Source organism: Dysidea avara, chromosome 2, assembly GCF_963678975.1.
Source record: "Dysidea avara chromosome 2, odDysAvar1.4, whole genome shotgun sequence".
NCBI lineage: Eukaryota > Metazoa > Porifera > Demospongiae > Dictyoceratida > Dysideidae > Dysidea > Dysidea avara.
Window position 1 is genome coordinate 13978892 of NC_089273.1, and position 24441 is coordinate 14003332.

Consider the following 24441-nt stretch of genomic DNA (forward strand, 5'->3'; position numbering starts at 1 on the left):
CAAGAAAGAAAATGAGTGTACAGAAATGAGCACACAATGTTCGGTTGTAATATAGTGTTTATAGTTGTAACATGGGTACGAGTGATATGTCCACTCAAAGCCTGAGAACCGCAGCACCTCTTAATTATGTCAGATAATTTCCTGACCACAGAGTAATATCAGATATGTTACACCTGATCTGTCCACACAACGTGTTACGTATTATTTAGGCACATGTACCATAAAAACATAATTATTTTTAAGACTACTTCTTACTTACAGAAAGAAAAAGACAATATTGTTGAAGCTGGCACAAGTGGTGTACAGGTGGAGGTTTGTAATAATTTTAATTAACATATACAACAATTTTTGAGTGATCAACAGAATGTTGTAAATGACAATGTAGAAGTCAATACAAGCAAGCACAGTGATGTACAGTTTCACTTTGAAGTAGTTAATAAGTTGTGAATGATATCTGTAACAGACACTGCTTGAAGGTTCTTAGTTTACTAATTTGTTAAGATGCCTTACTGTAGTTATACTGATAGTAAAGTGTCAGTAAACTTAAGTATATGGAACATAATTATTTTACTAAGTTTAGTAAAACATCAGTGAATGCGGGTTTACTGAAAAACTACTAAAATAACAAACAATTAACTGTTCCATATACTGGGGATATACCACTGTAGTAAACTAAGACACTTCAAGCAGTGACATAATATGCATAGTGGCTATACCTTTATGTACAGTATAGAATTTAAATTTGTAGACAGACATGTACCTTTCTGTGTACTCTTTGCCTCAGGAGCTAATGGATACTACAAATCCTCCAGGTCTATTATTATCACAGTCAGATGATAATAGTGTTAATGTGAACAACCAGACAATGGTCAGTTTTTAAACATTTTGTTTGACAATGCTAAGTTGTGTAGTTATTTTAAGATGTGATTGGTTGTATTGCTTTTAAATACATGAACACCTAACAAAATATAGCTAATTGATACTATTCATTTTTAATTTTAAATAGTATGTAAACAGTTATCTGAACAAGTACAGTCATGTATAGGTTGCCATTAGTATCATTTTAGTCTAGGTGGTTTGCTATACAAGTGATTATCTGTTGGTTAAATCTCATATTACATTTACTTGTAGGAAGCTAATGAAGTGATACTAATATCGGATGAAGAAGACTGTACATCTGATATGACAGTAAGTGCTTGTTAGCAAATCATTAATAAATGTACAATGCAGATCATAATATCGTGTAACGCTCAAGATGCCAGCATTACAGAAATTGTGTCAGTACTTCTAAATTGTGTCAGTGGGCAGCTTCATATTGTCTGACTAAGTCTGGGGATTTAAACTCAGCTTCAATACATAGACAATTATATTTGCATAGAAACAGTTAGAGAAGCAATCATTTGCTACTGTAATTTGTAATAAGAGTCACAGTAAAATGCATTACACATTCTATAAATAATTTTGTAATGAACTACTAGCACAATAGATTCTGTAGGTGATTTTTCTTGCTATATTCTATTCAATTGCACTACAATTTCATAAAGTAAGTGGATAGTCATATTTGCTGTGGAATCTTGACTTGCATATCATTTATCAGTAGTTTTTCTTGTGAACAAAGCTGAACTCTAACTTGAATTCGAAGTTAGCCTGTTAAGCACAATGATGCGTTTCATTTTTTTGTATGAATAAAAGTTCTTGGTGAATTTGAGGCGAGCTAGGGTTGGCCCCAAGTTGGCCCTGCTTTGCTGGGACGCTTGCTTATCTCACTCCAATGTTCAACCCTAGAACTCATCAAAAACTTACCTTCATACAACTAGTGCATTTGATAATCTAGTGTACTGCTGGAATAATAACACTGGCAATGTGGATCCAGCTGCCAAAACAATAGCAACTTCGTAAATTAAAGGGGAAATATGCTCTGTACAAGCTGTATTATGTTTTGATGTATAGAAACCACTCAATGCTTGTCCAACACCAGCTGGTTGCATTGTGTGTCTTGTGGAGTTCATGTTGCAGGTGGTAAAGTACAAGCATTACATGATTTTACTGGACCCCAAAATAATCAATGTTGTAACAGCACATTGCCCCTTTAAATCTCCAGCCATGGTCATTCTAACTGGTCAGTGGGTGGCGGATCTTTGTAGTTACAAACTCTGGTCAAATTCTGTAGCATTTACAGTCATTCTGTGTATTATTAATATTATCAGTGCTTAAAAAGCAGTAACCTGCACTGTGACCAGGGCCGCCCAGAGAAATTAAGGGGCCCAGGGCAAAGAGTTAAAGTGGGGCCCTTGACCCAAGTTGTAAGGTGAAGACCAAAAAAAAAAAAAAAAAAAAGGGTCACAACCTGCTGGCAATGACAATAACTACCCATCACCAACCATATCTCCTTATCTATAAGCTTACTACACTGCTCCTCTGAAGAATACTGTGACTGCTCTATTAGAGTATTTAGATCTGACTGCTCTATTAGAGTATATCGATCTTTTAAACAGGTATTCAGGGGGCCCTTCATGGGGCCTCCTGGGGCCCCTTTCAGGCTGGGGCCCGGGGCAAAATGCCCCAGTTACCCCCTCCCCCCTGTGGGCAGCCCTGACTGTGACTATAGGGTTTTCAGTCATTTGTGTATGTATACGCTAACATGTGTTTTCTGTACTGCTGGCATATCTTTTTTTTTGCTCTTTAATCATACAGAAGATCAGTTATGCCACACATATCAACCCAACACTTCTTTGTGTGCAGCCTCTAAGCATAATAACTACATAATAACATACTATAGATGTTATGCAGAAATTAGGTCACAAACTTAATTATTCATAAAAACTTGCATTGTTAGTCACTTATTAAGCTAGCTAATTTAGCTATCCAATTAATTTTTTAAAAATTTAAAAGCACTACTCTCCCACACTGCTATTTTGAGTATTGGAGGATGAGAAACTGATAATTGTGTTTACGTGGCCTTATGCATGTAATAATAAGAATTAAAAAAAACAAGAAACAATATATGCCTAATGTCTTTACGGCTATAAGATATATGTGCAACTAAGTATACGTAGTTAGTCAATAACAGACACTAAACTAGTCATTGGTCTGTTCCGACCTTCTCTCCCTTTCAGCATTGTCTTCTCTGTACTTATAAAATATTGCATTTCTTTGCTACATAGAAGTGCATTCACAGCATTGGGTAAGCAAATAAAAATTACATGCATGCATACTGTGTACCTCTTCTTGGTGATGGTCTACCAGGATATTTATTAATCTTTTAAGTTCAACAAGCTCATTTAAAGTGTGATCTTCTTTTTCCTTTAAACTGCGCGCTTTAAATAATGGAAAATAACCAGTTTCCCCTTCATTTATCTGCAAAATAGTAAGGGTCAATAGTAATCTTATGTACCCATGTAAAAAGTACTGTATCATACCTGGTTGTAAACATAGCTTTCAATTGCAGTGTGGTCATTGATATCAACTGTGTCCAAGTACAGAGAATAGAAGATGTAGTTCCACATGTTGTGTTCATGTTTTATATGGTTTTCAAATCCCTGTGATTTTAGTTATTAAAAGTGGTGCATAAAAATCATTTATACACCTCAGTCCTCCTGTCAAACTCCAAGCTGGGAAGGTTGCATATAAAACAAACTCCTTTTTTGTCTTGCTCAATGCGATGCTAGATATATGCAGGTACACATCAAGTGTTAATCATACAAAGCAGCATTATACCCTTTCATCTCTCAGTTCGGAGAACGTATCCACAATAATACCAAACACTATATTCAGACCAATAATGGTCACAATGATGAAGAAGGTGAGGTCATAGAAAAGTGCTCTGAGAGTGGCATCCTTTATATTGGCTGGTAAAGGCACAGCCTGCAACATTAATCAAGACAAGATTACAGCATGTACTGTACTCACTTACCAATCCTATGGTGTCCAGTAAGCCATACTCTAGCACAGTGACAAAGCATTCAAAGAGGGTGCCACAGAAGAGATTTGTATCTCCATCATTGCTATCAAAATCATTAGGCATGAAAGCAAATGTACCCACAGAATAAACATAGATCACTATCAAACCAAGTGCAGCTACCCACAGCAATGAACTGCCTATATAGAAATGATCACACTATGTAGTACTATTATTGTAGTTGTTTACCATGTGTGGTGATAGATTTCAGCACACGTTGTAAGATGTCACTGTCAACCACAATGTGGAACAAACAAATGCAGTAAAAATAGCCATAGAAATATAGTGACAATGCTGAACACAACACAAATACCTACATAGTAGCCAATAATTATGAATTAAAATACAAAATATGTCTTACAATGTGATACATTGTCTTTACTCCTAGGAAATACTGATTTGAATAATATTTAGTAGTTTTGCACCTGAATGAAATTTCAGATGACATAATTACTACATGACATCAGACTTACATCCCATTAAGCTGATCTGAAGAAGATTTAGTAGTTTTGCACCTGAATGAATTTCAGATGACATAATTACTACATGACATCAGACTTACCTCCAATTAAAAACTGTTGGCATGGCAAAGTTGGAATAATTGATAAGAAAATGTGAAATAGCCACCCCAAGACTCATCAGTAGATGAATGGCCCCACCAATATAAAGTACATAAGAAAAGAACCAATGCTTGTCTTGCAGCTCGGGCACAGCTGGCACAACAATTTCTGTACCATTTAACCTCCTACAGTAAATAAAGAATGTAAAGCACTGAAATTATATTTTGTGACAAGTAACATTAGTATTTCACTCTTACTACACATAATATTACAGCAGTTAGTAGGTCTCCCATATCAGGTAGGATGTGACTAGTCTGCATTTCCTTTCCCTACACATGGTTAGTATGGTTTGCAAAATGGTGTCTGATGATTCAACTACTGTGCAATCAATCGAAACAGGTTAATTTTGTACTTGACCTGATGGGCAGTTGAGATGCACAAATGCTGGATTTTACTTGTGGCTAACATTGGCAACTGATGAAAGAGAGAAACTATGTTCAATTATCACAATTAATGTCTCTCAAATGGCTTTCTGGGCATCACGAACCAATGCAACAATTGATTTCCCCTGTTCCTTTTCCCAACCTCACCATCACTCAGGCATAGGTTGCAGGGGTGAGCCTTCTCCAATGCTGCATGTTGTAGGCCAGCTTTGAGTCCTGTTGGGCCAGTTCAAGTGTGTAGGGATAGGAATCAGAGGAAGGTTACTTCATTCAATATTTGGACAAAACAGATTCCCTGGAACTCAACCACATTAGTACAAGAATCAGACAAGACAATGCATCGTCAGATAACATCCTGAGATTTTTGGGGAATGTACACTCACATCCTGAAGGGTTTAAGCTGTATTATTGACCTTTAGTGCTTTAACTGTGAAGGCTGTTGCTAATAAATCGACATCTTCAAATTGATTTAATAAATAATTTTGCTGTGGCATGGTGGACTAACTATCAGTTGAATACAACTGCAGTGGTGGTAAATCCATTGCCTGTTTATAAGTTGACTGAAATCTCTGCAAAATCAAATATAACTAGCTGAAATTTCTAGTAGCCTTGATCCTTTATCACAATACTAGAGTTCAACCTTCCTCTAAAGCATTGGTAGTTTGATTAGTGAGATAAGCTTCCTGTTGCTGTAGTATTTGAGCATGATTTAGGCCTACAAAATGGATTTCTGTCTACAGACACCAAACAAATGATAGCCAAATTTCCCACATCACAGTAGTAGTCATCCAATGACAAAGAAGTCACATACAAAGCATGGTTAAATTTGAACAGTGATGGCCACCCAGGTGAGCCTGGAATAGGATGAAAATCACACCTCTACTACAAAACTAGCTTATTCAACTGCTTAGAAATAGAAATTTTGGCTTAAAACAGATGTAAGAGTTTCATAAAGTATAGCAGTTATTGTTGTCAGCAGCTCAACCACAAAAGAATTTAACTAATCCATGTCATGCTCACATGACAAGGCTTGGGTGTGGTCACTAATCATATGCCAACTAAATTGTGTTAATCTACATAATAAGAGTAAAAGTAATGGTGTTAGATACTGCTAATAGCAATGTACAAGGGTTTAAGTCTTTACATCAAGTGAAAATCATGTAAGGTTCACAAGAATTTCCTTATATTAGTGCCTTTTTATTTAATTTTACAGCTCCTGATGACCAGAATCTAACCACAAGCTATACTTTATGTAAGCACTTTGGTCAGCAAGTTATGCAGCCAAGATGTAATTTTTAGCAAATTTTGCGGAGGCTGGTATGTTCAAATTTAACATGTGACTTCTTGGTGATGAATGACTACTACTGTGACTTCAGGTCCATAGACAAATACCTATTTTTTGAACCCAAAATCATGCTCTAATGTTGCAGTGACAGGTAGCCTAATAGTATCTTTCCAGTCAACCTACTATGCTCTTAGGTGAAGGTTTGCTCACAGAGGAAGGTTGAACTCCAGAACTCCAGTATTGTGATGCAGTCAATATTTATCTATCCCAATGAAGCAATGGAATTTGCTGTACTACTGCAGATGTATCTATGTAAGTACAAGAGTTAGTCCAACATGTAACAGCAGTTAGCAAATCATTTTGAATACAGAGTACGTACGTCATTTTTTTTACATTGGTAACCCTATGTTAGATGGTGTGGTCTTTATGTTCTGACCACAGTAGTTTAATAGTCTGGGTGCCTTCCCACACTGCTTTCCTCCAAGTTGGTAGTTAAAGCATATGTGACCGGATTTGCGAAAAGGTACCTTTTTCACGCACAAAATTTAACCCATTTTTTGAACTTCATTGTTTCATAACTTTTTTATTATTTCATATAATTGCCTGAAGTTTTCCATGAGTGTAGCTACAGTATCTGGCTGCATTTTAATACTACGAGCAAGTTAATCAGTATAAGGAGTCAAGTGTTACATCATTTTGTTTGCTGGTATGTAAAATGTGTGGAAAAGGTACCTTTTCGCAAATCCGGTCACATATGCCTTCATCATTATAAAAGGTTCTTAGGTCTTCTGCCTTACCAGACTTATCCATTACTCCTTCCAACAGTAGCACTATTAGTTAACCATTCAAATTCCAAATTGTCAAAAAAAATTATAAATGTTAGATATATCATGCGATAAAATCATTTGTAAGCTTTTGCCCACGCTTCTACAAAAGCCTCCATATCTCAATGACCATACCAGCTAAAAATATCTCATTACCGGCACACAACGGCCACCATTTTACCCCACAATAACAAACTCACCAGTGGGATGTGCCTTTTGGGGTTCTGACGAGTGTGTTCCATCTGTGCCTAGTCTTTCTTTTATCTACAATGAAGCTGTCCCTCCATCTTCTTCATACAATGAAATCATTTCTAGGCATTAATTTTCTGTGTCGACATCTTCTTTGAGCAGCATAGTAGATGCCACAAAATTATTTAACGCACTTATACTATGCTACTGTAGGAGATACTGGATACCTGGTAGATACTTGCATCTTCATGATAATGCAGGTTCAAGATCACACCCATTCTTTATTCTATGCCCACTTACAATCTATCAATCAAGCAAAGAGTTGACCATGATTACCACATCCCTTTAAGGGTTAGCTATCTTAATAATGGAATAGTGACCACTCGTCTTGCTATACTCTAATACAGCAGTCACCCTAATAGAGCAGTCACATGTGTATAGCCTTTAACAAAAAACTAAAACTAGTAAAATTAAAATTATAGATTAAAAATGAAGTAGGGATCCAGGTGATAAAAGTAGTGAAACAAGAGATCAATGATGGTATTAAAGCATAGCTTGGTGGGAAATCCCTACTTAGGCATTAAACACACAATAATTGTTGTGCCATGCCAATGTAGGGATTTCCCACTAAGCTATGTTGTAATACCATCATTCATCTCTTGTTTAACTACCTTTTATTGCTTGGAGGATCCCTACTTCATTTTTATAATTTTTAATAAACTAGTACATACCATTCTTATTGGCTTAACTTTTTCTTTTAGCTAATCAAGTAGAGACAAGCCCCTTAATTTCACTGATTACTACCATGGACATTAAATAATTCTTAAATTATGCTTTTAATCATCCAATAATTCCAGAATTATTGTCATGAAATTCGTGATCAACAATTTCAAAATTATGCCACCATAATATACTACTCCTATTCACTACTTTTGCATTGATCACTAATCCAACTAATTATTTGTATAACATAGTTATGATTAGTTAACTAGTGCATATCACATCAAATTTAAAAAATAGTACAGGCATGCTATAAAATGTAATGTAACACTTTTTGCGTGGGTAGATAAAAGGAATTTTTTAGTATACATATATATTTAATATTACCCATTTACCCTGTGGTCAGGGAATTATCTATAATGCCTAACTCATGAGGTAACAGTACCACCCGATTTGTTTTATAAATGCTCAGGCTGACATCGATTATGGAAATAAGTTAATACTTGAGTGACCATTATCACGAGTTGGAGTTTGACCACAAGAAGTATTCAGATTGAGGCATTTCAGTATCCTTGCCATTCTACAAGTTGGGAAACTTTAGTTGAAGGTGAAAATAGTTTCATTGCACATACACAAGCGTTTCAGCATGTTTTTGAATATGAACCACACCCACATTACAGATAATCATGCTACAACAAAGCATACTCCTTTATGCTTTAGTATGTGTTTTAATTAGTCTCTAAAGTGCTAATTAAACACTTTTAAATTCCCTGTGATTAGCAAAAACTTGACTTTTCCGTGATATCTTTAGGACTAATCTGTTTATTATAACAAATGTACAGTGTAGCTGTAACATTACCTGCTGCTTAGCCACAATCAAATCTTTTATGCATTTATATAACATAAAGCCACTGGTACTGGCATGGGCGGTTAATCACCCGACAGGCAATGGAATGGAATGGAATGGAATGGAAGTGTTACATAAAGGTTGTAACATGGGAACTCATGGTCTGCCTGATATGTCCACCCTCTGCCCTTGGGCCTGTGGTTCAGATGGACATATCAGGCAGACTATTTGCACCCATGTTACAACTATAAATTACAGGCCACAACAATCAATTGCTGAAAGTTGAAGACCAGCTATTATGCTTTGTTTTCAGCTATTTTTCACAGTATTGTAAATGAGAACGAAAGTACCAGATGCATCTCTGCAATCAATCCAGTCACTATAGAAAATATGGACAATGATATGTGTGATAGACAGCTACAGGGAAACCAAAGAAAAAAATCACAAGCAGAGTTACTGCTCATGCACTACCACCAGATATAGGATTTGTATTTCTATTTATTTATATGTAGAGCTATTAAAGTGAGAAATATACCAGCATTACATTTGCTCATCTTACTAATATAATTTTGATTTATTTCCAGATCATCAATAATGAGACAACTAACCTTTTTGGAGATTCACTGTTCCATGCTACCACCAGTAAAATGTTCATGAGTAAAGTCCATAAAAGGACTATATGATTGAACCAGTGACTGTACGGGTTGATTTATAGTACCACATCACTCACAATCTCACAACTTCAACTTACATGTAGCTGACAAAGATGTCTGTGTACAAATTATCATGTAGGTAGTTCTTGAGAGTAGAAGTACTTTGAATATCAGATAAAACTGCCAAATGTAACTTACTAAGTGTTTAACTTCCTTTTTAACTAAATTCATCCATTCAGCAAAATCTCTAATTTTGCCTTCAGGAGATTCACGGTTAACACTAACTTTCACCCTTTCTTTAATGGCACTTGACAATTGATCCTACCCCAAATAATAAGATCATGGTTACTTGTACAGTGATACTACATACTTTAGAATTGAAATGTACTTTTGCCAATGTTGTTTGGCCTTCTTTATCCTTGTATATTACCTCAATGCACTTTGACCGTTTCTCACAGAATTTCCAAGCATTTTCAATCTCTGAATAATGTGTCGTTTTAGCTTCATCTTGTGTCGTTTTAGCTTCATCTTGTGTCGTTTTAGCTTCATCTTGTGTCGTTTTAGCTTCATCTTTTGGTTTTTTAGGTTCTTATTAGAGAGAAAAAGATAGTAAAATATAAGAAAACAGTTAAATCCTACTCAATTGATCCAAAGTAATATTTGGAAAATCTGCCATGTGAACTAATATGTGATATGTTGTGAAAGCAGCTCTCTCAGCATCATCATCGAGTTTTGATTTCCTCTGTAAGAATATTATAGTAGCCAGTCTTATTTATAGCACACAACAATTGACCATTTCCTCATCCTGTCTAAGGTGATTACAATAAGCCAGGGTGCTGTGAAGAGCCTCAGTATCAACTGCTTTATAAACACTGATCGCCAGATCTTGTGACTTTGGATGTATTTCTTCTAACATCATTTCTATAACCTCAATCGCTGCAGTTTTAAGCTTTAGAATCTATAACAATTAAATTCACAGCATTATGATGAAACCATATGTGACTGGGCCTGCAAAAATAGGGCATGTGGGCGAATGATTTTTCAAACCATCCATCACTCATAACTTTTTACATCATTACGCTATGGCAATACAATTTTCAGCTCTTAGTAGGCATTTAATTTGGTTTATTCTGCAAGTTACAGAATGGAAATATTCTGTTCCGATACTGAGATATGACCTGTAGTATGATGGGGTGTAATTTGTGCATACATTCCCTATTTTCACAGGCCCAGTCACATATTAAAATGTACTTTGGATAGTTTACAACTGTAGAACACTGTGGTCTGGATTATGCGATTTATGATGTCAATTATTTGATGATTATATATCACAAGTAGGTTGTCATAGTTCCCCTAAATGTAATGGTCATATAAATGGCAATGGTACAGTAACAACACTCTTACCATACACATCTCGGTGATAGTTAGCAATACTTCGGTAATCAAATCTATGTTCTCTTCTGTCACTTCAACATAAAATGATTGCAGAAAAACACAGGTTTCAGATACAAGGTTTATCCTCTTGGTATTGTCATGCTGCTCTCGGAGGTAGTTCTGCATGGTTCTGTTTTGACCATCACACAAATAGCCAAGGAAACGTAAAGTTATTTTAACATAGTAAGTATCTCTAAACTTAAGACTTTCAAGTTGAGTGTACTTGTGCACAGGTGGTTCCTAAGAAGACAAACTGTTTGTAAGTAAATAAATCTGTAACACTGTTGATATACCTTAGTTACCGCATCCTTTTGCTTTTGTATTACAGTTACTGCAGTTACAGCAGGCTTGCACTAAATTCAATTTTAATTAACCACACATTTCTTAACATAGCAGCACATGCACATACCTCTGGAACAGTTAGGTGTTGAATACTCTTCCCTCTGACAAGGTCTCTAAATGTACGTTGTCCAGTTTGTGACTTTTTTTCACTTTGACTAAGTTTTTGCATTTCAATTTCCTTATCCTACAGTAAATCACCACATACACAAAAAAGAAATTTTCAGTATACAGCTTACATTTTCAATAAGTGCTTGATTTTGAGGAACTGCAACATGCAAATCTTCCTCTTTATGACCTGCAAAAATTTGCTGCATTGTATAATATTAATATACTGTAGTCAGAATTATTCAGTTGAACAATCAAGATTACCTGAGTAGGACCTTTAAATCCATACTGGTTAGCATATATTTTATACGATTCTTTCTATAAAAACAAACATTTATACTACGTAGTTTTATCATTATGCTAACAAGTGTCCTGTGATGTTCATCCTTAAGCTGAAGCTGTTCAAGCAGAATTCTCCTTTCATTGTCACTAGCTGTTGCATGTTCCAAACGTCTATGCAAAGTGATAAAGAGGCTTTTTTCTCTAGTATTCTTAAAGTAACTGCAAAAACTTTCCTAAAGACAATCTTCACAATGAATTAATCCAATGTGTAAAGGGTATATACCTGAATGTTGTGATTGCCACTGTAGACAAGGATGGTTAAAAGTGCCAAAACCTGATCGGAAATTTTATCATTGGGGTGCGATAGTAGTTTCATCAGCTGTGGAATGATAAAAACAGCATATTGTTTGCAACCCAAACGCACTCTTGTAATTGCAGATCCCTGTCCGAGTTCTTGTAATTGGTTTTGCACTGCTTGAATACGTTCAGATTGTCTAAATTAATTTAACTAAAGATCATGTAGTAGTACAAGCCCTTACTTTCTAAATTCTTTAGGGTTATTTCCTTCTTCTCTGAGGTCAGGATCAATGTGTTTAATTTCATTATGAACAATAGTTCTCAGCAGTTGTATGTACTTGATATTATTTGATTCTTGAGCAAGCCGTTCACTTTCATTCAGGCTCCCAAAAGTATTGAAAGATATTCTATATGAAATACTAAATATTACAACAAACTTAACCATTTATTATCCTACAGTAAATAATCAATGATTCTATCTGTGTCTGAGTGAACAGTAGTACAATCATCCGAACGCCTAAAAACTTATAGCTGAATGTCTAGCACATTTCCTTTATGCATACGTGATGAAGTGATTGGTATGTTTCTGATGCTTTGGTCCCAAAGGTAGCCATTCAATACCTTTTTCAGTTACATTTTCACAATACTCTGTATAGAATCACATGGTAAAAGGTACAGATTAACTAACTGACCAGTATCATATTTTGAATTGATTTGGTGCTGAGCTTTATTAGGACCCCAATAAGCTGACTGAAAATTGCATACAAAATTGTTGAAGTCTTTATTTAGTTTCAGTTCTTTGTCATACAGTTCTGAATATTGCTGTAGGAATACCTATGTTGATACATATCATCTGACAATGCAATTAATGACCTTCGTAGTGACACACTCTGCAGCAATTTGATCATTATCAATGTTTTTATCAAATCTAGCCTTGATCTAGTGTTGTTTTGAAAGAAGGGTCATGTATTAAGGCTAACCTACTTCAATATCTACATTGATCATTTCTTCACTATAACAGTCATAAGATATCACTGCAATAACGGCACTGGATAGCATCCTCCACTGATTTTGTGAGGTAAGGAGATTGTTGGTAGTCATAAAATCAGCAAGTTGCTATTAATAGTACTATGATCAATCATTATTGTCTCACTTTGAGCCACTTACCAACAATACACTGGCTATATGGGCTGATATTTTGACCTCATCTTCTGAAACATGAACACCATCAAACAGTGTGGTGTAATACGCCTATGTAAAAGGGAAAAGCAACAAGAATCTGACTGTATGTGATAGAGGGAAATGACTACAATTAAGCTAAAGTATACAAATACTACAGTAGCTTGCAATTATTCCTGCAGCAACACCACAATACATAGTCCAAACCTGTATCAGTGGTAGCACTCCTTCAAAGACATATATAAGAACATCTGGCATTAGTTCACCATCTTGATTTGTAACAAATGGTATGTTGCAATGTGAAGTCATACAATTGTGTTCTGTTGTACTCTTTTCTCTTCTGGAGATGTGGCCATTATTACTCAGGATTAGGGAAGTCACTTCAGATCTTTTCAGATCCTTTATCACTTTTACAACTCCATCTAACATTATGTGAACTTTTTCTAAATACATCCACATCTCTCTGCAAGTAAAACACAAATAAATTACTTGTATATATACAATAGCACATACTTCGCATGGGAAAGTTGCTTGCTTCCAGTTAGAGTGAGATCTTTTCCAGTGTTGATGTAGACCCACAATAGAAATGATACAAATGGTTGCTTACGAGCACAGTCCAATTTATCATTATTCAAAATCTACCAATGTAAAGTTATTATACAAAGTACATGTACTAAAAAACTTGATCATACCTTCATTATTTCATCAATGGATATAACATCTTGACAAAGTGATTCAATTAAAAGATTTTTTCCTTCACAGCAAGCAGCAAGCAAGTTGATTGCTCTCAAAAACACATGCAAACAATAGTCAGAATCATTTGCTTGGAGAAGTTTTGCTCTAAGTTAATGCAAATGATGATAACTGGTACATGTACATGTAATATGACTGTTTGTACCTCATCTTTTGCTTCTCTTGGGTCTTTCCAAGAAATTCAGCACAAAATTTTTCTCTACTCAAATTAAAATATTTTATGACAAGTTTTTGGTTGCGTTTCAAGGGAAGATCAATATCTTCTGTCTTTATACACCACAACAATACATATAACAAAATAATGATGTAGCTGTTCATGTTATAACACACCTTTACAATAGCTCGAAGCATTTCTAGCCACTCTGGACGGCCACTAGACTCACTCTTTACAATTAAATCAAATATGTGATTAATTTGTGTCTCTCTAACTCTCAAGCAGATCTCTGTACCCCCAGTAAACACCTGAAATAGTATCATTTCCATTGATAGCACTATGATAATAAAATACACACACCTCAGTTAGCAACTCAGCCACATTCAGTGCTGCAATATCTATTTCCAATAGGTCATCCATACAATCAAAAAGTTGTTCTTGTACAACCTTGTGGTTTCTGGCCAGCCAATTTTATAGAACAAAAATGTGACTGGGTTCGCAAAAAGGAGTCGTCCACACAGATTCAATTTTCTAACTTCAACGACTCATAACTTCAGACTTTTCCCTTCAAATTTGGTCAGTAGTGATCACTAATGTAGCTTAATGGATGAAGAAAATTTAAAGGTTTGTATGTGCCTTGAGACCTAAGTTATGGTCTTCTAGTTCATAGAATTGTTTGAGTGCGGAGGACACTTTCTTGCAAATCCAGTCACAAATTACCATTTATAACAGTTTACCTTGCTAATGCTTTTAAAAACACTAAGCAGGTTGACACTATCTTTTGCTCATGACTTTTAGTAGTTTCAGCATTTTTTGCTCTCTTCTTTCGATTCTTCACTCTCATTATCCGAGCTAAAACATCTGTGTATACTCCTGTTGAGAACAAGTTAACTAAGAACTACACAATATAGTTGATTAAACCAACCAGAATTATACAGTATTTTTTGATTCTGAGAGTGACTTTGATGTGGCACATTCTGTATGTAGCACAAACTATAAAGCAAAGCATCTAAACATCAGATTTTTTAGCAACTGTAAATTCTTTACGAAGTCAATCTTTGCAGCATTTCAATTAGCTCATCACACTCTTTACTGTCAACATCTTTCTTGAGCAGGCGATGGAGGCTTGGCAGTAGTTCATCATAAAGCTCAGTTAAAACCTTTTTGGATTCAGGATTAATCAGCAACTATACAAAGATGAACCATTACATCAAACATCATAATAATTATGGTACTTAATATCCATTTGTATATGAAGCCAAATTTTTCCAACAACACCCTTGCAAACAATACAATAAGCTGAACTTTATACAGGGTGAATTGTTGTAGCTGAACTTTATACAGGATGATGTGTTGTAGCTGAAATTTATACAGGGTGATGTGTTGTAGCTGAACTTTATACAGGGTGATGTGTTGTGGCTGAACTTTATACAGTGTGATGTGTCATAGCTGAACTTTATACAGGGTGATGTGTTGTAGCTAAACTTTATACAGGGTGACTTGTTGTAGCTGAACTTTATACTTTGTGACTTGAGGCTGAAATTTATGTAGGGTGACTTGTTGTAGCTGAATTTTATACAGGGTGATGTGTTGTAGCTGAACTTTATACAGGGTGATGTGTTGTAGCTGAACTTTATACAGGGTGATGTGTTGTAGTTGAACTTTATACAGGGTGATGTGTTGTAACTGAACTTTATATAGGGTGACTTGTTGTAGCTAAACTTTATACAGGGTGACTTGTTGTAGTTGAACTTATACATTGTGACTTGTTGTAGCTGAAATTTATACAGGGTGACTTGTTGTAGCTGAATTTTATACAGAGTAACTTGTTGTAGCTGAATTTTCTACAGCGTGTCAGAGGTTACAATAAATTACAACAGTTAGACTACAAAAGGCTATAGTCACAGGTTACAACAGGGATCAGAAGGCTAAGTATAACAGGTTACAAAGGTTGCATTAGGTTACAACAGATTAAGGCTGGTTACAGTAAGTTACAATAGGTTACAACAAGTTACAGTTGGTTACAACATGTTAAAGAATGTTAGATTAGGTTATAACAGGTTTTAAAGTAAGTTACATGTTACAGTCAAAGGTTACAACAGGTTACAGAAGGTTACATTAGATCACAACAGGTTATACAGTATAGGTTCCAGTCATAGGTTAAAGTCTTAAATGATCAGTCATAGATAATAAAGACATATGTAACTGGATTTGCAAAAGGGATTGCTAACTAATGAAACTACAGTATTGTAACCTTCTGAGTTATAATCAGTAATGAAATTAAACCTAGCCACTGGATGCTACAATAGGTTACCACATGCATAAACTATATTAAGCAACTTGGCCACTGTAAAATGTTATGACTAGTTAAAACAGCAATAGTTATACATATAGTCAGCTACCCAGCCACTATGAAATGTTACAATCAGGGTTACAACAGTTTACAGTAGGTTACAATAGGTTAACAACAATTCACCCTGTATAAAGTTCATGATCAGCTACAACAATTCACCCTGTATAAAGTTCAGCTACAACAATTCACCCTGTATAAAGTTCAGCTACAACAATTCACCCTGTATAAAGTTCAGCTACAACAATTCACCGTGTGTAAAGTTCAACTACAACAATTCACCCTGTATAAAGTTCAGCTACAACATATCACTCTGTATAAAGTTCAGCTACAACAATTCACCCTGTATAAAGTTCAGCTACAACAATTCACCCTGTATAAAGTTCAGCTACAACACATCACCCAATATCAAGTTCAGCTACAACAGTTCACCGTGTGTAAAGTTCAGCTACAACAATTCACCCTGTATAAAGTTTAGCTACAACAATTCACCCTGTATAAAGTTCAGCTATAAGCATAAAAATAATAAACAGGTCATTTTGTAGAGATTTCAGTTTCAAAGAGTCACTGGAGAGAGAATTCAGCTACAAAAGTTGCAAAGTATAGATTACAACTACAAGGTCACTCTGTAGAGAGTTCAGCTACATTATAAGTCTTTGTGTACAGAGTTCAGCTGCAAACAAGTCACTTTGTATATAGATATAACAAGTCATCCTTTAGAGAGTTAACTATATTACAAATCACCCTGTAGAGATTTCAGCTACATTACAAGTCACTCTATAGTGAGTTCAGTTAATCTATGTTAAGGGTATTGAAAATTCAGTAACCTTCTTTGGTAACTGTAAGTAGGGGTGTACCGATATACCGATACATATCATATCGGTGGCCGATATGGAGATTTTTGCCAATATCGGTTGGTCCCAATATAGGTACTAAAACCAATACAATATACCAATATAGAACTGAATAGTATTTGCCATGGTGGAGCCACATTATACCCTCTATTATACAGTAGACAAGGCTGGTAAAACAGTAGTTTTTCTAGGCCTTGAAAAGAAGCAATATGCTATGAGAAACCATAGAAATATGTGAGTAGCAAAAATTCATTCTTACAATACTTACCAACTATATACAACAAATGATCATAGTGGAGAGCTATAAAAAGCAGCCTTGCATGGGATGAATAAACTAGAAACACAGCTTGAAATTACAAGCCATTAAAATATGGAGTAATGTGGATTCATCTTGGTGGGAGCACGCATTAAAAATATTTTGTGGATGATTCACTGTCCGGGTTGTTAATCGAGGCCACACCACAACAGGCAATCAAACATTGTTAGTGATTGTTAGTATTTTGAATTACTTACTAAGTGTATCTTATGGAAAGAAAATGAAATGTTAAAGTTCCCTAGTTTCCTCCAATCTAATTATAAATAAATAGCTACACTTTATTACATCGTACATCGGATCGGTATCAGTGTTCAGACTCAGTATATCAATTTATATTGGATCGCTTTAAAATTTCTCTGTTGGTACAGCTCTAACTGTAAGGGTACATAGCTACCACATCAGTCAAGGTGTAAAAAAAAGAGTGCGGCCCCCAAAGATGTGAAATTCAAGGTGGCAGCACAAAAATGGCTGTGATGGTAGGTTAAGGGCAAAATTTTTAATAATGGCAATTCAGCTGAATTTGCACTGCCTTCTCCACATTTCACTAGGATTCGGCACCACCAAATTCACCTGAATTGTCATTATTAAAATTTTTGCCATTAACCTACCATCACAGCAATTCCTTGGCTGCCACTTTGGATTTCACATCTTTTTTCACCCTGGTCTTTTTGGGGGCCGCACTCTTTTATTACAGTTTGGCTGTTTTGGTTAGAAATATGTGCTAGAAACAGATCACCATGTACAGAGTTCAGCTAGAAGCAAGTCACCCTGAAAAGAGTTCAAACTACAAACAATGAGAGTTTCAGCTGCAGTTCAGTTATGTAAGAAATCACCTTATTCCATATGTGATAGTGTAAAATATACAAAATTAATATTTAATCAGACAAAAAGGTATATACATAATTGCTTCTGGCTTTTGTTCCACAATTACTGCAGTGAAGAAAGAAAAAAGAAGCACCAAAGCCAGTTGATGGACAGCCTTGTGGCTTGCAATACAAATGAAGTGATATCTAACAGGGTGATTTGTTTGTAGTTGATCTCTCTACAGAGTAAGTTGTTTCTATCTGATATCACTACAGAGTGACTTGTTTCTAGCTGAACTCTCTACTGGGTGACTTGTTCCTAACTGATCTCTCTACATGGTGATTTGTTTCCAGCACATAGGGTGATTTGTTTGTATCTGATCTCTCTATAGGGTTACTTGTAGCTGATCTCTCTACAGGGTGACTTATTTCTAGCTGAACTCTCTACTGGGTAACTTGTTTCTAGTTGATCTCTTTACATGGTGATTTGTTTCCAACACATATTTCTACTGGTTTATTTGTTTGTAGCTGATCTCTATACGGGTTACTTCTTTTTATCAAATCTCTCCTCAGGATGACTGCTCCATTAGGATAACTACTCTATTAGAGTATCGATCGATCTCACACTTCCTAGACTAAGTTGGATTTTGTGTTACAACTCTGTGGCTTTAAGGCTGATTGTTCTACAACATTGAAAAGATTTCTAAGATGATTACTCCATCTGTACAGCGATTTTCAAAGCATAATTCCAAGTGCTTTTTCTGGAAGTGTGGCAAGTGGTTGTTTTTTTTTTAGCTAATCTCGACTGCATAACTGCTACACACTGTTGGTCTTCTCGCTGTATCTTTGTGGTTTTCAGCTCAATTTCTTTTAAACCACAAAATGTTTGAGGTACAATAGTTAACCTATCCACGCACCTATTTTTAGCTTCTTCCCATTGGTGGTTTACCCTCTAGGCATGACAACATATTGGTGTTATTTTCATGAATAATCGCTAATAACTCCTTGACTATTTACTGTATTCCAACTATGCTTGGTACCAAGATGTGCCTTTATACTCCTTCTGTGTACCAAATTTCAAGGCAATCGGATAATCCATTCCTGTTTTATGGTAGTTTTTGTAAGTGTGCGAAAAGAGGAAGAAAATAATCAAACCCAAGCTGTAAAAAAAAGAGTGCGGCCCTCAAAAAGGCTATAGTGAAAAAAGATGTGAAATCCAAGGTGGCGGCCAAGAAATGGCTGTGATGGTAGGTTAATGGTAAAAATTTTAATAATGACAACCCAGGTGAATTTGGCACCGAGTCATAGAGAAAATTGGAGGAAGCAATATAAATTCACCTGAATTGTTGTTATCAAATTTTTTACCATTAAATTACCATCACAGCCATTTCTTGGCCACCACCTTGGATTTCACATCTTTTTTCACCATATTCTTTTTGAGGGCCACACTCTTTTCTACAGCTTGGCTGTTTTGGATTAGATTTCATTTCTTTTTGTATGTGTATACTCCAAAGCTGACCGTTTGAGGCTTTTTTAACCTATCTATATTTCTTTACAACAGGAAGAAGAAAGATGAAGCAGATGTTAAATACTTTAAATATTTCTAATGTACAAATTATATAATACATAATTATATTCATTACAGTACTCTCTACATGGTGCTTTCTTTGTACCTGAACACTCTACAAGGTGACTTCTTCTAGTTGATCTCTCTACAGGGTGATTTGTTTGTAGCTGAATTCTCTACAAGGTGATTTGTTTAAAGCTGAACTCTCTACATGATGGTTTCTTTGTAGCTGAACTCTCTACAAGGTGACTTCTTCTAGTTGATCTCTCTACAGGGTGACTTGTTTGTAGCTGATCTCTCTACAAGGTGATTTGTTTACAGCTGAACTCTTTACATGATGGTTTCTTTGTAGCTGAACTCTCTACAAGGTGATTTGTTTAAAGCTGAACTCTCTACAGGGTGATTTGTTTGCAGCTTAACCCTCCACATGATGGTTTCTATGTAGCTGAACTCTCTACAAGGTAACTTCTTCTAGCTGATCTTTCTACAGGGTAATTTGTCTGTAGCTGAACTCTCTACAAGGTAACTTCTTCTAGCTGATCATTCTATAGGGTGAATGGTTTGCAGCTGAATTCTCTACATGATGGTTTCTTTGTAGCTGAACTCTCTACAAGGTAACTTCTTCTGGCTGATCTCTCTACAGGGCCATTTGTTTGTAGCTGAACTGTCTACATGGTGGCTGAACTCTTTACTGAAAAGGTGACTTCTTCTAGCTGAACTATCTCTTTCTGTAGTTGAACTCCCTACAAGGCAACTTCTTCTAGCTGATCTTTCTACAGGGTGATTTGTTTGTAACTGATGTATATACAGGTTACTCTGGTCTCTTGAATTTTCTTCAAGGTTACTGCTCTATTAGGATGACTGCTCTATTAGAGTATCTCGATCTCGCACTTGCTACACCAAGTTGGATTTCGTGTTATAACCCCGTGGATTTAAGTGTGATTCTTCTGCACCATTGAAGAGCCTTTCTAAGATGATTACTCCATCTGTACAGTGATTTTCAAAGCATTACCCCAAGCGTTTTTTTTTGTAGGCGTGGCAAGTAATCGTTTTTATTAGCTAATCTCGATTGCATAATTGTTACACACTGTTGTTTTTTTTGTATCTTCGTAGTTTTTTGCTCGATTTCTTTCAAACCACAAAAGATTGGAGGTTCAATAGTTAACCTAGTCACCCACCGATTTTCAGCTTCTTCCCATAAGTGGTTTACCTTGTAGTCGTGACAACATATCGGTGTTATTTTTCGTGAATAATTGCTAATAACTCTTTGCCTGTTTATCGTATTCATGCCAATGTTAGTACTGAGATGCGTCTTTATATCCCTCCTCTGTGTGCCAAATTTCAAGGCAATCGGATATGGTATTCGCATTTTATAGCAGTTTTGTACAGTACAGCCCAAGGGTAACATCGCATGTACACGCATGACGAGCGCTCGAGTGACCCGTGTGGATGCAGCAAGGCTACAGTAATGCTCCACGATAGCTAGCTTTACTCGAGAGCGTCACGCAAGACCAGATAACAGGTCTCACCTATGGTCTTGGGAGGTGGAACTGGCTCAGCTCCACCAGCTGTGAAGTCTCCTATTGCAATGCCTGTGTTGTAGCTACTGAACTCGGATACTTGGTAACTTACTGTAGCTACTGACTTGACTTCGACTCTGTCACGGACTACAGTCAGTACTGCATGTAGTTAACACCATAGCTACCGTAAACCTGATGGATTGGTCGCCAAGTAATGCCACAGAACCCCAGTTATCACTGAGTGCACTTTTCTAACTCGTATTTTCTTTGTCTAGATAGTTAAAGGAATGGTCAACCAAAGTTTCAACTCTAGAAGCCAAGAAATTTCGAAGTTACAGCGATACTAAGTGCCGCTAACAGCAAAAAATCGATTTGTATACAGTGACAATAAACTACAGGCCACGTTATCATCAACTCAAAGTATTGGTGGTTTGATTTTATTGTCAGTTTCTGGTGGCAGCACGATCTGTGCGGCTTTGACCAGTACTAGATAAAGTACCTGCATGCGGAGTATGGTTATAATTGAAGCTTGTTAGCCATCTGGCTGAGCAATCTACATGCTGAATTTTTTTCTTTTTTTAAATTTTTTTTTATTTCGGCCCTAATGACACTCCCATTCTCCCCGATCTCTAGTTAGAAGTTAAACTTAATTTAATTTGCTGAGATTCGGCCAAAACGATGCGATTTTGCAAACAAATACCAGAATGGTTGATAAATCAGTGAAACAGTTTCCAACAGCAAGGATGGGAAGCTTATAAACACCTTACAATATGAATATCTTTCCCAGTAAACACATAGAACAATCCATTGCATGAAATAGGAACTCACGTGATAGAAATTCAAAATTACAGGACTACCCGTGAAATAGCTTCCATTTCTGGAAAAGAACCTTGCAGTGTGCTCCTTTTGTAAATGATTATTTGTGTTAATTGTTCACTCGGGCATGGGCAGGAGTGTGATGGCATCATAGGGAGAGTCTCAGACTGCTGGGCTAATGGAGATGCTGAACCTATGCATTTTTTTTCAATTAATGAAATAAGATAAAACAGTACATAATAAACAAATACAAGTGAACTTAAATATGGGCCTCAGCGACCTGCATAGCAATCGGTGTCTCAGCAATGGAACAGCACAAACTGGACCTGGCACCACGAATGCATGTAATTGCAGATCTCAACAATGAGAAGCTTAATGTACATCTCAGCCATCCCATCACTATTCCATAAGAAAGACTGTGCTTAGCACTCAAAAGGTTAGCCAATCTCTTATAAAACTGAGTAGCAGCATCACCCATTTCACCAGTAGTGGTGAAAATTAAAGGAGTAAATGAAGCATTCTCTACTTCATGAACCCGTTGTTGGTATTCATGTCTCTTCTCCTTATCATGACGGCAGTATGCAGAGTGTAGGGGTTGATTTGTACCTAATGCATACAAATTTATTGTCATTTGATTTCAAGTGTTTTTAAGATCATTGGAATAGATTATGGTTGACACGATTTGAATTTCGATCACGTGAGTGCCTATTTCATGCATTGGATTGCTCTATTCATTTACTTGGCAAGATAGCCATATTGTTAGGTGTTTATAAGCTTCCCATCCTTGCTGTTGGAGACTGGTTCACTGATTTATCAACCATTCTGGTATTTGTTAGCAAAAACTGCATCGTTTTAGCCAAATTTCAGCATATAGCTGGCTCAGCCAGATGGCTAACAAGCTTCAATTATATACTGCATGCAAGTACTTTACCTAGTACAGGCCATTGCTGACTCATGGCACAGTTGCTACTCTGCTTGTCCTGTGCTCCAGAGGAAGAAACATTTTGTTTGTCACCAGAAAGACATACAGATGGTGCTGCCACCAGAAACTGACCAATAAAATCAATCCACCGATACTTTGAGTTGATGATAGACTACTTGAACAATGTTGAGAGTGAATATCGTGGCATACAAAGAACCCTATGAACCGCTGCAACAAAAAATCACATGATTTTGAGACATTTATATCGTTTCCTACCAAAGAAAGTGACAAACTTGGCTCCCATGCTGGTGTTATTCAAGTTACACTTAGCCTAACACTTGACAATAGTTAGGTAGTTGATTGGAGGATATCAATTTTTTGCATTGCGGACCCTATAGCTTTGGAGGTGAAAAAATTACATTTTCTCTCTTCCTGTGAATATACTCACGAGTGCAGTTGCGCGCCAGCTTCTTAGGCCACACAACACACTACTATGTGTCTTGATAATATCCCCAAGATGATATCCTTGATGCTCAAACTTATGTTGTTACTAAATTTCATTTATGGAGTAATCATGGTAACAGCAGTTCAAGCCATAATGAATTGTCAAGATGAAGAACACTGAATTTGTAATTGAAAACTTAAGGTACTGTGTGAAACAATATTTTGAAGACAATAATAATGTATAATATTAATCTGAAACTAAAAAATATTGTGTTTCTTTGCTAGACAAAATATCATTCTTTAGAAATAACAGTATTTACTCATTGTCGAAATATGCTTACAAGGATAGTGCACCTTTTTCGCTTGTAAAAGTTCAGCTTGTAAAATGCGCTATTCTACGTATACAGACTTTGCAAAGGGTAAAATAGAAAGTAGAAATTTCAGAATAAAAAAGAATTCATTCCAGTGGTTCATGATATAAATATAATCTAAACCAAGCTGTAAAAAAAGAGTGCAGCCCCCAAAAAGGCTAGAATGAAAAAAGATGTGAAATCCAAGGTGGTGGCCAAGAAATGGCTGTGATGGTAGGTTAATGGCAAAAATTTTAATTACAATAATTCAGGTGAATTTGTGTTGCCTCCTCCACTAGGATTAGGTACCAAATTCACCTGAAGTGTTGTAATTAAAATTTTTGCCATTAACCTACCATCACAACCATTTCTTGGCCGCCACCTTGGATTTCACATCTTTTTTCATTTTGGCCATTTTGGGGCCGCACTCTTTTTTACAGCTTGGCTTTTTTGGTTTAGATATCACTTCTTTTT

General features: G+C 36.1%; 1 protein-coding gene and 1 long non-coding RNA gene across 6 annotated transcripts in view; one reads left to right on the forward strand and one right to left on the reverse strand.

Moving 5' to 3' along the window:
• Window positions 1-261: 261 nt before the first annotated feature.
• LOC136246386 (uncharacterized) lies at window positions 262-1421 on the forward strand. The gene is made up of 4 exons (XR_010696367.1): window positions 262-312; window positions 785-868; window positions 1132-1188; window positions 1231-1421. It is a non-coding gene; the product is annotated as an uncharacterized lncRNA (long non-coding RNA).
• Window positions 1422-2944: 1523 nt separating this feature from the next.
• The window catches only part of LOC136246667 (inositol 1,4,5-trisphosphate-gated calcium channel ITPR1-like), an 82183-nt gene continuing 60686 nt past the window's right edge, over window positions 2945-24441 (reverse strand). For 2 of the 5 annotated variants that reach the window (XM_066038202.1, XM_066038203.1), the window contains 41 exons: window positions 15073-15212; window positions 14951-15018; window positions 14763-14898; window positions 14386-14482; window positions 14202-14333; window positions 14017-14138; window positions 13811-13958; window positions 13632-13756; window positions 13326-13581; window positions 13107-13190; window positions 12924-13055; window positions 12813-12878; window positions 12632-12761; window positions 12503-12587; window positions 12397-12456; window positions 12182-12346; window positions 12067-12136; window positions 11926-12021; window positions 11726-11875; window positions 11625-11678; window positions 11492-11563; window positions 11323-11439; window positions 11207-11266; window positions 10884-11153; window positions 10731-10832; window positions 10273-10437; window positions 10119-10221; window positions 9850-10067; window positions 9678-9800; window positions 9578-9624; window positions 9435-9521; window positions 4521-4703; window positions 4432-4473; window positions 4320-4383; window positions 4148-4271; window positions 3914-4098; window positions 3718-3864; window positions 3587-3664; window positions 3420-3539; window positions 3223-3357; window positions 2945-3156 (listed from right to left, as the gene is read on the reverse strand). In XM_066038202.1, coding sequence (XP_065894274.1) covers window positions 3079-3156; window positions 3223-3357; window positions 3420-3539; window positions 3587-3664; window positions 3718-3864; window positions 3914-4098; window positions 4148-4271; window positions 4320-4383; window positions 4432-4473; window positions 4521-4703; window positions 9435-9521; window positions 9578-9624; window positions 9678-9800; window positions 9850-10067; window positions 10119-10221; window positions 10273-10437; window positions 10731-10832; window positions 10884-11153; window positions 11207-11266; window positions 11323-11439; window positions 11492-11563; window positions 11625-11678; window positions 11726-11875; window positions 11926-12021; window positions 12067-12136; window positions 12182-12346; window positions 12397-12456; window positions 12503-12587; window positions 12632-12761; window positions 12813-12878; window positions 12924-13055; window positions 13107-13190; window positions 13326-13581; window positions 13632-13756; window positions 13811-13958; window positions 14017-14138; window positions 14202-14333; window positions 14386-14482; window positions 14763-14898; window positions 14951-15018; window positions 15073-15212 — 4836 coding nt within the window. In that variant the 3' untranslated portion in view covers window positions 2945-3078. Of the gene's footprint in view, window positions 3157-3222; window positions 3358-3419; window positions 3540-3586; window positions 3665-3717; window positions 3865-3909; window positions 4099-4147; window positions 4272-4319; window positions 4384-4431; window positions 4474-4520; window positions 4704-9434; window positions 9522-9577; window positions 9625-9677; window positions 9801-9849; window positions 10068-10118; window positions 10222-10272; window positions 10438-10730; window positions 10833-10883; window positions 11154-11206; window positions 11267-11322; window positions 11440-11491; window positions 11564-11624; window positions 11679-11725; window positions 11876-11925; window positions 12022-12066; window positions 12137-12181; window positions 12347-12396; window positions 12457-12502; window positions 12588-12631; window positions 12762-12812; window positions 12879-12923; window positions 13056-13106; window positions 13191-13325; window positions 13582-13631; window positions 13757-13810; window positions 13959-14016; window positions 14139-14201; window positions 14334-14385; window positions 14483-14762; window positions 14899-14950; window positions 15019-15072; window positions 15213-24441 lie in introns of those variants that run through there. The other 3 variants (XM_066038204.1, XR_010696726.1, XM_066038205.1) reach the window with 3 other exon arrangements.